Source organism: Oncorhynchus masou, chromosome 8, assembly GCF_036934945.1.
Source record: "Oncorhynchus masou masou isolate Uvic2021 chromosome 8, UVic_Omas_1.1, whole genome shotgun sequence".
In the NCBI taxonomy this organism is placed as follows: Eukaryota; Metazoa; Chordata; class Actinopteri; order Salmoniformes; family Salmonidae; genus Oncorhynchus; species Oncorhynchus masou.
Genome location: NC_088219.1, coordinates 41,961,769 through 41,976,568, shown reverse-complemented (window position 1 = coordinate 41,976,568; position 14,800 = coordinate 41,961,769). Strand labels below are relative to the sequence as shown.

Sequence of the window (14,800 nt, the reverse complement as noted above, 5' to 3'; positions counted from 1 at the left end):
CTGCTACTGCATACCCTCTAGTATCTGTCAGCTGCTGCTACTGCATACCCTCTAGTATCTGTCACCTGCTGTCAGCTGCTGCTACTGCATACCCTCTAGTATCTGTCATCTGCTGTCAGCTGCTGCTACTGCATACCCTCTAGTATCTGTCACCTGCTGTCAGCTGCTGCTACTGCATACCCTCTAGTATCTGTCAGCTGCTGCTACTGCATACCCTCTAGTATCTGTCATCTGCTGTCAGCTGCTGCTACTGCATACCCTCTAGTATCTGTCATCTGCTGTCAGCTGCTGCTACTGCATACCCTCTAGTATCTGTCACCTGCTGTCAGCTGCTGCTACTGCATACCCTCTAGTATCTGTCAGCTGCTGCTACTGCATACCCTCTAGTATCTGTCACCTGCTGTCAGCTGCTGCTACTGCATACCCTCTAGTATCTGTCACCTGCTGTCAGCTGCTGCTACTGTATATTCAACACCACTGCCCTTTTTCCAGATGCTTCTGACCAGACGTAGACATGTCTCAACCTGTTTCCTTTAGTAGCCTAGATCCAAAAACAATCCAAAGACAATACAGAGACGCCTCCGGCTTTAAGGGACATTTCACGACTGGTTCACCTGTCGTTCCCTATTAATTCCATTCTGTATAATTGCTATTTTGGACGAGATAAACCCCTGATCTCTCTGGCCAACCCCCCCCCCCCCCCTCATACAATATGTCACATCTCTCCAACCCCCCCCCCTCATACAACATGTCACATTTCTCCACCCCCCCCCTCATACAATATGTCACATCTCTCCAACCACCCCCTCATACAATATGTCACATCTCTCCAACCCCCCTCATACAATATGTCACATCTCTCCAACCCTCCCCCTCATACAATATGTCACATCTCTCCAACCCCCCTCATACAATATGTCACATCTCTCCAACCCCCCAATACAATATGTCACATCTCTCCAACCCCCCTCATACAATATGTCACATCTCTCCAACCCCCTCATACAATATGTCACATCTCTCAACCCCCCAATACAATATGTCACATCTCTCCAACCCCCCTCATTCAATATGTCACATCTCTCCAACCCCCTAATACAATATGTCACATCTCTCCACCCCCTCATACAATATGTCACATCTCTCCAACCCCCCCTCATACAATATGTCACATCTCTCCAACCCCCTCATACAATATGTCACATCTCTCCAACCCCCCTCATACAATATGTCACATCTCTCCAACCCCCCCCTCATACAATATGTCACATCTCTCCAACCCCTCCCCCTCATACAATATATCACATCTCTCCACCCCCCTCATACAATATGTCACATCTCTCCAACCCCCCTCATACAATATGTCACATCTCTCCAACCCCCCTCATACAATATGTCACATCTCTCCAACCCCCCCCTCATACAATATGTCACATCTCTCCAACCCCCTCATACAATATGTCACATCTCTCCAACCCCCTCATACAATATGTCACATCTCTCCAACCCCCCCTCATACAATATGTCACATCTCTCCAACCCCCCTCATACAATATGTCACATCTCTCCAACCCCCCTCATACAATATGTCACATCTCTCCAACCCCCCTCATACAATATGTCACATCTCTCCAACCCCTCCCCCCTCATACAATATGTCACATCTCTCCACCCCCCTCATACAATATGTCACATCTCTCCAACCCTCCCCCTCATACAATATGTCACATCTCTCCACCCCCCTCATACAATATGTCACATCTCTCCAACCCCCCTCATACAATATGTCACATCTCTCCACCCCCTCATACAATATGTCACATCTCTCCAACCCCCCTCATACAATATGTCACATCTCTCCAACCCCCCTCATACAATATGTCACATCTCTCCAACCCCCCTCATACAATATGTCACATCTCTCCAACCCCCCCCCCCATACAATATGTCACATCTCTCCAACCCCCCCCCATACAATATGTCACATCTCTCCAACCCCCCTCATACAATATGTCACATCTCTCCAACCCCCTCATACAATATGTCACATCTCTCCAACCCCCCTCATACAATATGTCACATCTCTCCAACCCCCCCCTCATACAATATGTCACATCTCTCCAACCCCCCTCATACAATATGTCACATCTCTCCAACCCCCTCATACAATATGTCACATCTCTCCAACCCCCCCCCCCATACAATATGTCACATCTCTCCAACCCCCCTCATACAATATGTCACATCTCTCCAACCCCTCCCCCTCATACAATATGTCACATCTCTCCACCCCCTCATACAATATGTCACATCTCTCCAACCCCTCCCCCCTCATACAATATGTCACATCTCTCCACCCCCCTCATACAATATGTCACATCTCTCCAACCCCCCTCATACAACATGTCACATCTCTCCACCCCCCCCTCATACAATATGTCACATCTCTCCAACACGCCATGCGATTGCTCTCCGCGGCTACAACACGTCTGGTGGTGAAAGGGTCGAAAATAGCCACCACGTGTGGGTGGATGCATGCGAGACATGAGGAGGCCGGAGTGAGAGAGAGAGGGAGAAAGAACGAGTCCTTGTTTTACCCCCCCCAGGAACATTGTTCACCAACAATGAATGATAGTCCAATCGTCACCTCATTTCACTCACAGAGTCAAACAAAACTCAGTCGGACTAGCTTTATATTGTGATTAAAACACTCCTTTCTCAAACATTCCCTAACCCTAAAGCAGAGCAGGCCTCGTCACTGTCTTCACGTGTTGGATGGCGGGAGTGTGAGCTGATAGAATGAAGTAGAACAAAGTCTAGCTATCCTCTTTTCCCCACGTGCCTACAGACTAGAGACACGCAGCAGGTCCCCCTAATGAGTGGATGAAAGAGAAGGAGAGACCCTACTCTACACACTCAGACGTCTACCACGTCCACGGCCACGTGACTAATCGTCTGTCGCAGAAAAAAAAATTGTGAACGGATTAAACCTAATAAACTGGTCACCATTTTAGCGCTGCACTAGCTAGGCTCCTTACCGTTGTACAACCTCACATATGGCTGACTTACCACACGGAATCCCATTTCCACTGCAGCAGTGAGAGGATAGTGCAGATGTATGGCATTGTGTTGCACACACCATCTACCTCTGTGGCACAGCGCAACACACTCCAAGTGGGCTTTTCTCTCTCACTTGGCAGTAACGTCATTTCAATCTGCTTGTGCCCCATGCTATTTTTACCCCCCCCCCCCCCCCAGGAGTTTATATCTATCCTATGGATAATGGATGGGGGAGTCAGAGAGTACAGGAGCACACGCTGACCAGCCAGGAACACAGTAGGTACCTCTGGATGACTTCAGCCGAATCCAGCTCCCCCTCTCTCCTCTTTCTCTGCACAAATCCCCGGAAAGCCCTGCTGGGACGTGGCACAGAATGAAAAGATGATAGGGGGAATGCTGGCTTATCACGAGGAGAGTGAGAGAGCGCTGGGGGAGGGGGGAGTTTATTGCTAGGGAAGGGTTTAGCTATAGTACGGGGTTTAGTCAGCTCTGGGGGGGGGGGGGGGGTATAGCTGTAATGGCTAGATTTGCATCATCGGGATTTGGGATGCTGTCTCTTTGTCTGAGTTAGTTAAGAAGGTTAGCGTTAGAAGTTAGGGCCAGCTGGGGTTTAGCTGGAGAGTTGACCATGTGGGTTAGCCAGAGGTGAGGGAGAGAGAACAGTACTGCAGTAGGACCAGTCTACAGTTTACAGCCGGTCTGGGTTATTAGCTGTAGGTATTTCCCATGATCCCCCAGTGGTGTAATGTACTTAATAAGTAAACACACTTTAAAGTACTACTTAAGTCATTTTTTGAGGTACCTTTAATTTACTTTAATATTTATAGTTTTGAACATTTGTACTTTTACTCCACTACATTCCTAAAGAAAATGTGAACTTTTTACTCCCATACATTTCAAATGCTCAGGCAGGACAGCACTATGGTTCAATACCCGTACCTAACAATATAACGCTTGGTCATCCCTTCTGCCTCTGATGCCTTCTGACTCATTAAACACAAATACAGCGTTTGTAAATGATGTCTGATTGCAGGAGTGTGCCCCTGTCTGTCCAAAAAGAAAAAAGTAACAAGAAAATGGTGCAGTGTAGTTTGCTTAATATGAGGAATTTGATGCATAGAATTTATTTTTACTTTTTGTTACTTTACTCAAGTATGACGGAGTACTTTCCCACTGTACTTAAAGGGCAACTCCACCACTTTCAACCAAATTTTCATTATCTGAAGCATAATATCTATCTATCTACATACATGTATGTGAAAACGGCGCATTTGGACAAAATCTAAAGTTGAAGAGTTTTGATGCTCCGCGGTGATGTGGGGAGCAATAAAATACCCTCCCTCTGGCTAGAAACCCATTGCAAGTTTTGTAAATCACAAATTTAAAACTGTTAATCCTATTCTGTGTCATGAGTTTGCCCTCTTTGGGTACAGCAAGCCCCATCCCCCTCTCCCTGTCTCCTACACCCAGGCTGCTGTGGTCAGAGAGAGGTCGTAAATTCCTGGAGGAGATTATCTCCTCATGGCCACAGTATAGAGACAGAGTAGAGTTTTCATAGAAGAGAACAAAAGAATTTCTTCCACCTCACAGAACTTGAGGTCCGAACAACGTTTATGTTCCGGAGAAGGTATAAAAGATCGGTGAAGAATCCAGCTACGAACTGGTCCGTTTGGTACAATTTTGTGAAACTCATGGGAGACAATACGGCCACATTATCATAACGCTGTTTATATAATAGCCACAGTAATGAGGCTTACATCTAATTGTTGTATAAAATGAATGAGTGAGGATGGAACTGTTTGTGAAATTGTGTAATGTGATTTTGGACTGTTTAACGAAGGAAACTCCAATTCCCTAAAAAGTTTCACTAAGTCCTTGGCACGCCCCCAGGGGCACAGCCAGGACCGGGCGTCATGAGGCAGCCCTTTTCGATGTTCCGAATAAAACCCCCACCTTGACAATTTCTCAACAGACCATGTTGCTCTCAATTACGAGAGGACAAAGGTTGCAGACCAGCTTACCTCAATAACGAGAGGGCCAAGGTTTGAGACCAGACCCACGTGGTTAAACTCTTAGACTATCGATACCGACAGAATAAGAACAAGTCATTGATATTAATTACTAGTCTGCAGCTAGGAATTCGGTATCATTGAACTTGAAGACCGACAACCGCCGAAACATCTATCCATAACAACATGAATGAATGTCACTCTGAACTATCCATTCTAACCATGACAGAGAGGGCGGACAAACTCTCCAACAGAAGCAAACTTTTCAACAGAGACTCCGACGACACACTGAGCGTAAATATATATATTGATTGCAATTGTTCCCGAATGAGTGAACGTTCATGTGCAAAGGAGTAGCATTTCAATTGATATAATTATCAACTGTGTGTTGTCTCATCTCAGTTGACCCCCACTTCCCTTGTGTACACCAAGCTGCGATGCCGGTTTATCCCACTAGGGAAACTCCCTTATCATTTCCTTGTAACTATCTACTGTTTGTTTATGCATGTCTGTGAATTACTTAGTTAGTAAATAAATTATTTTAAGACAATTGATGTATGGATGACTCATAGTGAAGACTGGGTTTGTGCAGGTAACCAACAATTTACAACGTTTGTCCCACAGCTCAACTTACCCCTGTCCCACAGCTCAAGCTACCCTGTCCCACAGCTAAACCCACCCTGTCACACAGCTAAACCTACCCTGTCCCTCAGCTAAACCTACCCTGTCCCACAGCTAAACCTACCCTGTCCCACAGCTCAACTTACCCCTGTCCCACAGCTCAAGCTACCCTGTCCCACAGCTAAACCTACCATGTCCCACAGCTAAACCGACCCTGTCCCACAGCTAAACTTACCCTGTCCCACAGCTCAACTTACCCTGTCCCACAGCTCAACCTACACTGTCCCACAGCTCAACCTACCCTGTCCAACAGCTAAACCTACCCTGTCCCACAGCTCAACTTACCCCATACCCAGGGTAAGATGTGCTAAGAGACACCTTATCCCATACCCAGGGTAAGATGTGCTAAGAGACAACTTACCCCATACCCAGGGTAAGATGTGCTAAGAGACAACCTACCCCATACCCAGGGTAAGATATGCTGAGAGACAACCTACCCCATACCCAGGGTAAGATTTGCTAAGAGACAACTTACCCCATACCCAGGGTAAGATGTGCTAAGAGACAACCCACCCCATACCCAGGGTAAGATGTGCTAAGAGACAACCTACCCCATACCCAGGGTAAGATGTGCTAAGAGACAACCTACCCCATACCCAGGGTAAGATGTGCTAAGAGACAACCTACCCCATACCCAGGGTAAGATGTGCTAAGAGACAACCTACCACATACACAGGGTAAGATGTGCTAAGCGACAACCTACCCCATACCCAGGGTAAGATGTGCTAAGAGACAACCTACCCCATACCCAGGGTAAGATGTGCAAAGAGATAACCTACCCCATACCCAGGGTAAGATGTGCTAAGAGACAACCTACCCCATACCCAGGGTAAGATGTGCTAAGAGACAACCTACCCCATACCCAGGGTAAGATGTGCTAAGAGACAACCTACCCCATACCCAGGGTAAGATGTGCTAAGAGACAACCTACCCCATACCCAGGGTAAGATGTGCTAAGAGACAACCTACCCCATACCCAGGGTAAGATGTGCTAAGAGACAACCTACCCCATACCCAGGGTAAGATATGCTAAGAGACAACCTACCCCATACCCAGGGTAAGATGTGCTAAGAGACAACCTACCCCATTTCCTCTGTAACTTCAAACACTCACCCCAAGGACCCAGGGTAAGATGTGCTAAGAGACAACCTACCCCATACCCAGGGTAAGATATGCTAAGAGACAACCTACCCCATACCCAGGGTAAGATGTGCTAAGAGACAACTTACCCCATACCCAGGGTAAGATGTGCTAAGAGACAACTTACCCCTATACCCAGGGTAAGATGTGCTAAGAGACAACATACCCCATACCCAGGGTAAGATGTGCTAAGAGACAACCTACCCCATACCCAGGGTAAGATGTGCTAAGAGACAACTTACCCCATACCCAGGGTAAGATGTGCAAAGAGACAACCTACCCCATACCCAGGGTAAGATGTGCTAAGAGACAACCTACCCCATACACAGGGTAAGATGTGCTAAGAGACAACCTACCCCATACCCAGGGTAAGATGTGCTAAGAGACAACCTACCCCATACCCAGGGTAAGATGTGCTAAGAGACAACCTACCCCATACCCAGGGTAAGATGTGCTGAGAGACAACCTACCCCATACCCAGGGTAAGATGTGCTAAGAGACAACCTACCCCATACCCAGGGTAAGATGTGCTAAGAGACAACCTACCCCATACCCAGGGTAAGATGTGCTAAGAGACAACCTACCCCATACCCAGGGTAAGATGTGCTAAGAGACAACCTACCCCATAACCAGGTTAAGATGTGCTAAGAGACAACCTACCACATACCCAGGGTAAGATGTGCTGAGAGACAACCTACCCCATACCCAGGGTAAGATGTGCTAAGAGACAACCTACCCCATACCCAGGGTAAGATGTGCTAAGAGACAACCTACCCCATACCCAGGGTAAGATGTGCTAAGAGACAACCTACCCAATACCCAGGGTAAGATATGCTAAGAGACAACCTACCCCATACCCAGGGTAAGATGTGCTAAGAGACAACCTACCCCATACCCAGGGTAAGATGTGCTAAGAGACAACCTACCCCATACCCAGGGTAAGATGTGCTAAGAGACAACCTACCCCATACCCAGGGTAAGATGTGCTAAGAGACAACCTACCCCATACCCAGGGTAAGATGTGCTAAGAGACAACTTACCCCATACCCAGGGTAAGATGTGCAAAGAGACAACCTACCCCATACCCAGGGTAAGATGTGCTAAGAGACAACCTACCCCATACACAGGGTAAGATGTGCTAAGAGACAACTTACCCCATACCCAGGGTAAGATGTGCAAAGAGACAACCTACCCCATACCCAGGGTAAGATGTGCTAAGAGACAACCTACCCCATACCCAGGGTAAGATGTGCTAAGAGACAACCTACCCCATACCCAGGGTAAGATGTGCTAAGAGACAACCTACCCCATACCCAGGGTAAGATGTGCTGAGAGACAACCTACCCCATACCCAGGGTAAGATGTGCTAAGAGACAACCTACCCCATACCCAGGGTAAGATGTGCTAAGAGACAACCTACCCCATACCCAGGGTAAGATGTGCTAAGAGACAACCTACCCCATACCCAGGGTAAGATGTGCTAAGAGACAACCTACCCCATAACCAGGTTAAGATGTGCTAAGAGACAACCTACCACATACCCAGGGTAAGATGTGCTGAGAGACAACCTACCCCATACCCAGGGTAAGATGTGCTAAGAGACAACCTACCCCATACCCAGGGTAAGATGTGCTAAGAGACAACCTACCCCATACCCAGGGTAAGATGTGCTAAGAGACAACCTACCCCATACCCAGGTTAAGATGTGCTAAGAGACAACCTACCACATACCCAGGGTAAGATGTGCTGAGAGACAACCTACCACATACCCAGGGTAAGATGTGCTAAGAGACAACCTACCCCATACCCAGGGTAAGATGTGCTAAGAGACAACCTACCCCATACCCAGGGTAAGATGTGCTAAGAGACAACCTACCCCATACCCAGGGTAAGATGTGCTAAGAGACAACCTACCCCATACCCAGGGTAAGATGTGCTAAGAGACAACCTACCCCATACCCAGGGTAAGATGTGCTAAGAGACAACCTACCCCATACCCAGGGTAAGAGGTGCTAAGAGACAAGGTATGTTTGAATAATATAATACTATACTTCCCTTGATGGAGTGATGCTGAATGTAAAAAATGGCTCAACCTTCCTCCCCGCAGTTTCCTCTGTAACTTCAAACACTCACCCCAAGGAGAAGGGTTAAGGGTCAGCGGGTTAAGGGTCATGGAGTTAGGGGACACAGGGTTAAGGAGCTGGGGGGGGAAAGCTGGATTCAACAGGTCGAAGATACTCACGATATCCTGCAGCGGGTCAGAGTGCATGAAAAAGACAGAATGAACGATATCAACATCCTTTAGGTCATTACAACACGTATTAAATAAGACAGGTCAGTGAGAGAGAGGGGGGAGAGAGAGAGAGACAGCGGGGGGGGGAGACAGTGGGGGGGTAGGAGATAGGGAGAGAGACAGCGGGGGAGGGTAGGAGATAGGGAGAGAGACAGCGGGGGGAGGGTAGGAGATAGGGAGAGAGACAGCGGGGGGGTAGGAGATAGGGAGAGAGACAGCGGGGGGGGAGATAGGGAGAGAGACAGGAGGTATAGGGAGAGAGACAGCGGGGGAGGGTAGGAGATAGGGAGAGAGACAGCGGGGGAGGGTAGGAGATAGGGAGAGAGACAGTGGGAGGGGGTAGGAGATAGGGAGAGAGAGACAGCGGGGGGTAGGAGATAGGGAGAGAGACAGTGGGGGGTAGGAGATAGGGAGAGAGACAGCGGGGGGGGGGGGTAGGAGATAGGGAGAGAGACAGCGGGGGAGGGTAGGAGATAGGGAGAGAGACAGTGGGAGGGGGTAGGAGATAGGGAGAGAGACAGCGGGGGGGGGGGAGAGACAGTAGGAGATAGGGAGAGAGACAGCGGGGGGGGGGTAGGAGATAGGGAGAGAGACAGCGGGGGGTAGGAGATAGGGAGAGAGACAGCGGGGGGTAGGAGATAGGGAGAGAGACAGCGGGGAGGGTAGGAGATAGGGAGAGAGACAGCGGGGGAGGGTAGGAGATAGGGAGAGAGACAGTGGGAGGGGGTAGGAGATAGGGAGAGAGACAGTGGGGGGGTAGGAGATAGGGAGAGAGACAGCGGGGGAGGGTAGGAGATAGGGAGAGAGACAGCGGGGGGTAGGAGATAGGGAGAGAGACAGCGGAGGGTAGGAGATAGGGAGAGAGACAGCGGGGGAGGGTAGAAAGGGGTAAAGTGTGGACGTTGAGTCCCCGTTGAGGAAGGTATTCAGGGGTTAGCAGCAGTAGCACCTGCACAAGCACCAGACCCTAAGGTTGTGTGTGTTTGTGTGTGTGCGTGCCTGTGCATGTGTGTGTGTGTACGTGAAAGCATGTGTGTGGAAAGCAGGACCACTGGAGGAGCATCTGTGTGTTGAGCACGTTCGGCCTGACACCCTTTTAATGGCTTTATGGGGTCACAACGTCTCGCAGCACAGGCCTGACTGTGAATACCAATCATATAGGCCAGCTGTGTGCATGTGTCTATGAGAGAGAGACATACTGTGTGTGTGTGTGTGTGTGTGTGTGTGCGTGCGTGCGTGCGTGTGTGAGCATTAGGACTGGGTACTCACGCCTGCATGGTGGTCGTAGCAGTCTGAAAGCTAAACATATTGTCTTTTGGGTACCAGTTGTTGTCCTCTGAGGAGAGATATAATGAATGGAAGTTACAGTAGCAGCCAGCCACATAGAGTTGGTATGTTTGTAAAGCAACAATAGGAAACCTTAAAGGACACTCCACAGAGGGAGAGAGGGAGACACACAGGGAGAGACAGCAGAGGAGAGACGGAGAGACGAAGAGTCAGAAATACAGACCACGTCACAATCCAAATAACATCGACCCCCCCACAACCCCACTTTGATTTCAGCGCCTCTCCCTCTCTGTCTCCCCCGTCTCACCTCTCTCCAGCCCAGTCATCCGGTCCACACTGCACATCCTCTCTAGGCGCCTGTGTTGCTTGCCTGCCTCGCGGGAGCTCTCTAGATCCAGGGAGCCCTGGCTACGGGACGGGGCCCCACTAGAGTCCAAGACGACATTGAGGCTGCAGTCCTCCCGTGAGTCCCCCTTGCCCCCCTCGCCCCAGCTGCGGATGTTTTGCGCGCTGACCGAGCTCGACAGAGGCTGCTGGGATAGGTGGTGGTGGCTGCCATGGTGACCATGGTGGGAGGCTCCCCCACCCATAACATTCAGAGTGTGATGGTTGCTGCCACTGCCGCCGGCCACGGGGTTGCCGTGACGATGGCTCCCGTCGTCGCGGTGAGTGTTGCTGCGGTGACCGTGACGGAGGTGGTGCTGGGTGGGTGAGGAGGAGGAGGTGGAGGAGGGGGAGGTGGAGGGCTGGACCAGGGGCGACGCCCCCTTCAGCAGCTCCAGCTCCAGGCTCTCCTTGCTGCCCCGGTTGCTACCCAGCATACCGTGCTCTCCGGTGATGGTGTAGACGCGGGCGGGCTGCAGGGCGCACTCCACACACTTCTGTTGGTCCTCCTCGGCCGAGAAGCTGCGCTCCAGAGACAGGCGGGTCTTGGTGGTGGTGACGGAGGCGGGCGGGGGCTGGAGGTGGTCCAGTGGATGCTTCACCAGGCTGGACTCAGGGGGGGCCGGAGAGCCCCTGTGGGGGTATGGATAGTTGTTGTTGTGGTGACGGGCACCGCCAGGGGAGACAGAGTCTGGGCCCACAAACGTGTCAGACAGGAGATGGGCTGCAGGTTAAAGAAGGAGAGAGAGAAATAGAAACAGACAGCAGAAGACGAGAGAGAATAGCGGAACATGGTCATCCATTTGCCATCAGTGGTTCACATATACATTATGTCAACGGCATATGGAAGGAGGATGAAATATTACAAAAGAAAAGAGGAACAAGCAGAAGAGGCAAATGAACAGAAAGATGGAGAAGAAGAGGTGGCAGGGAGAGAGAGACTCTGACCTGAGCCGTTTCGGTTCTCAGGGTGTGTGTGGGACAGGTACTCTCCAAACGCTCGCGCTGCTCTGTAGAGACACGCACATGACACACTGACGTTAACACGAGTGACAGCAAGAGGGACTGAGAAAAAGAGAAAAGGAGAGAAAGAACAAAAGTAAAGTAGGGAGAAAGAGGAGGAAATGTTAACTTAATTGCCTGCTTTGTAGGTTTGTGCCAGACACAGATTAAGATGTAGCTGTTTTATCTCTCAACTCCAGGCAGGCTCAGAGAGAGAGAGAGACAGACAGACAGAGAGAGAGAGAGACAGAGAGCACCAAGGAGAGAGAGGGCGAGAGAGCAAGAGAGAGAGAGACAGAGAGAGAGAGAGAGCACCAAGGAGAGAGAGAGCGAGAGAGAGAGAGCGCCAAGGAGAGAGAGAGAGAGACAGAGAGAGAGAGAGAGAGAGAGCACCAAGGAGAGAGAGAGAGCAAGAGAGAGAGAGAGCACCAAGGAGAGAGAGAGAGCGAGACAGAGAGAGAGAGAGAGCATCAAGGAGAGAGAGAGCGAGACAGAGAGAGACAAACACACTCATTCATACTTAGAAACTGGGAGATTATGAAAAGAACTCCTCATTGATAGAATGACTCTAGGAGACTGACGGTGACGTTTGACGGTGACGTTTGACGGTGACTCGATTCATCAGCGGGTATGATGAAGTTTAGTTTAGACCCCAGGTGTTCCCTTCAGGAAGTCACCATGGTCTTTTCAACAGACAGCATCATGGTTAAGCATCCATTTTGCATAATTATCAGGCTTTGATTGACAGGCCTGCAGAGAGACAGGAGCCCTGTGGTTAGATGTGCAGTATGACAAACAGACAGTGTGACTGAGCTCCCCGTTGACGGAGTCTGAAGCCACGTTTATACCTGGTTCTAACATGCCTCCTTTGTCCTGATCGTGTCCTCATTCTGATTGTGCTCACATTTTAAGACAGGTGTACACGATTAAAAGACCGACTGGGAACTGATTTTTGGTCAGATCTTAAGTGTAATAGGGCAAGATCAGGACAAGATCAGGATGAAGTACGCATGCTAGCTGTAGGTATAAATGGGGATTGAGACACATTGGCGCTGGAGACAGTGGAGACAGGTGTTGTCTGTGATCCAATAGGAGCTGTCAGACGTTTCCTACAGTCTCATGCAATGCACTGCCACCCATGCAGAGAGCTTTCTATCTTTCACTGTGTGTGTGTGTGTGTGTGTGTGTGTGTGTGTGTGTGTGTGTGTGTGTGTGTGTGTGTGTGTGTGTGTGTGTGTGTGTGTGTGTGTGTGTGTGTGTGTGTGTGTGCGTGTGTGTGCGTGCGTGCGCGTGTGTGCGTGTGCGTGTGTGTGTGTGTGTGTGTGTGTGCATGTGTGCGTGCGTGTGTGTATAACAGCTTTGCATCTTTGGCCCTGCTTCTGACAGTGAGACGGATTAGAGCCAGGGATGATCCTATACAGCAACATCACTTCCTGTCGGCCCCCTCAACACAGGGATAGGGCCCACGCCAGCTCTCTCCTCTGAGAACGTGAAACACACTCATATGCAAAGCCCCAGACACATGAACCAACACACGTGATTCACATTGACGACCATTAAAAAGACTGACTGAAATCCTTACAGCAGGTGTTCCACCCCCTGCCCTGCCCTGGTATCCCTCAGTAGCCTTGTCAGGAAACAGAAGAGGCACACAGTGGGTCTTATCCCTGGCAGCCCTTTACACCATGTGAGGCCTGTTACAGACAATTCCCTGGGACTGACTGGGGGCCTTCATTCGGAGAGAGGCGAGGGGAACGCTCCCTCTTTTCTATTTGCCTCCCTCTTTCCGACTCAGTGTTTACCTCAGTTTACAAAAGGGTCCAGTTCAGAGCCCCTCTGTGGTACTGTAAACTCACATTGCTTGAAGCTCCTCCACACAACAGTTACAGCAACAGTTCTCTGTGTTTCGGGATGTCACCAGCAAAGGAGTGGCTCGACACGTGCACCAAATGGCTCCTGTGCACATTTAAAAATAGCCCTGCATGCAGGTGTCTGTCACTGCACCTTCCCCCTTCCTCTCCGGCTAAACAGAGCTTCCTCTCTGGGATGCTGTGTTTGTGTGTGTCAGAGGAGGCTGGTGGGAGGAGCTATAGGAGGACCTGCTGGTTGTAATTTCTATATGTTTGATACCGTTCCATTTATTCCATTCCAGCCATTCCAATAATCCATCCTCCTACAGCTTCTCCCACCAGCCTCCTCTGGAGTGTGTGTGTTTCTGCTTGTGTTTGTGGATGCGAGCTAGTGGGATTCGTCATGGTGCGATTAGTCAGGCCTGCTGGGAGCTCTCTCTCGGTGTAGAGAGTGATTAAGCTGGTCTGGTGTAATGGGTTCCCTTCTGAAGCTTCTGAAGATCTTTCATTTCTACCTTTTTTTATTATTCAGCAGCTCGGAGCTTTGATTAAAATCAACAACAGGATACATACGGTTGCCTGGGAGATACAAAGCATGCATAAAACATGAGCCGACACAGAGGAGAAAAGAGAGAGCCAACCGCCTCTCCAACTCCATCTTTATTTTCTCGTTTTCTCCTTCACTCGCTCCCTCTCTGCCTCTCTCCCTCTCCCCTCTCTATCCCCCCCCCCCCTCTCTCTCTGTCTCTCTCCCTCCTTTCCACCATCACAACCCAGAGGCTGGCACATCTGGAGGATGCTTAACGATATAGAGGTGAGAGGGAGGGAACACTAGGGTTAGTGAGACGGCATATTAGTGACAGAGAGCGAGAGAGACAGAGGGGGAGGAAGGGGGAAGCATGCTCCCAGACATGTGAGTGGAGGAGAGGGTTGAGGTAAAGGATTTGGGGAAGGTGGAGGGGAGGACGATTACAACTGAGCGGAAGTGGAGTAAGGAGCATATTAAAGATGGAAGGTAGAGAAAGAAGAGGAGGAGGTGGATGTGGAAAGAGGAAGAGGGAGAGGAGAGAGAGAAACAGAGAAAATGGAGGTGA

The 14,800-nt window shown here is 49.8% G+C and overlaps 1 protein-coding gene across 1 annotated transcript in view; it reads right to left on the bottom strand.

Annotated features, from left to right (window-relative positions):
• The window catches only part of nsmfa (NMDA receptor synaptonuclear signaling and neuronal migration factor a), a 60,324-nt gene that overhangs the window by 29,901 nt on the left and 15,623 nt on the right, over nt 1–14,800 (bottom strand). Inside the window, exons 2-6 of the mRNA XM_064972473.1 lie at nt 11,803–11,864; nt 10,778–11,578; nt 10,453–10,519; nt 9,133–9,138; nt 3,345–3,413 (exon numbers count right to left, since the gene is read on the bottom strand). Coding sequence (XP_064828545.1) covers nt 3,345–3,413; nt 9,133–9,138; nt 10,453–10,519; nt 10,778–11,578; nt 11,803–11,864 — 1,005 coding nt within the window. The remainder of the gene's footprint in view (nt 1–3,344; nt 3,414–9,132; nt 9,139–10,452; nt 10,520–10,777; nt 11,579–11,802; nt 11,865–14,800) is intronic.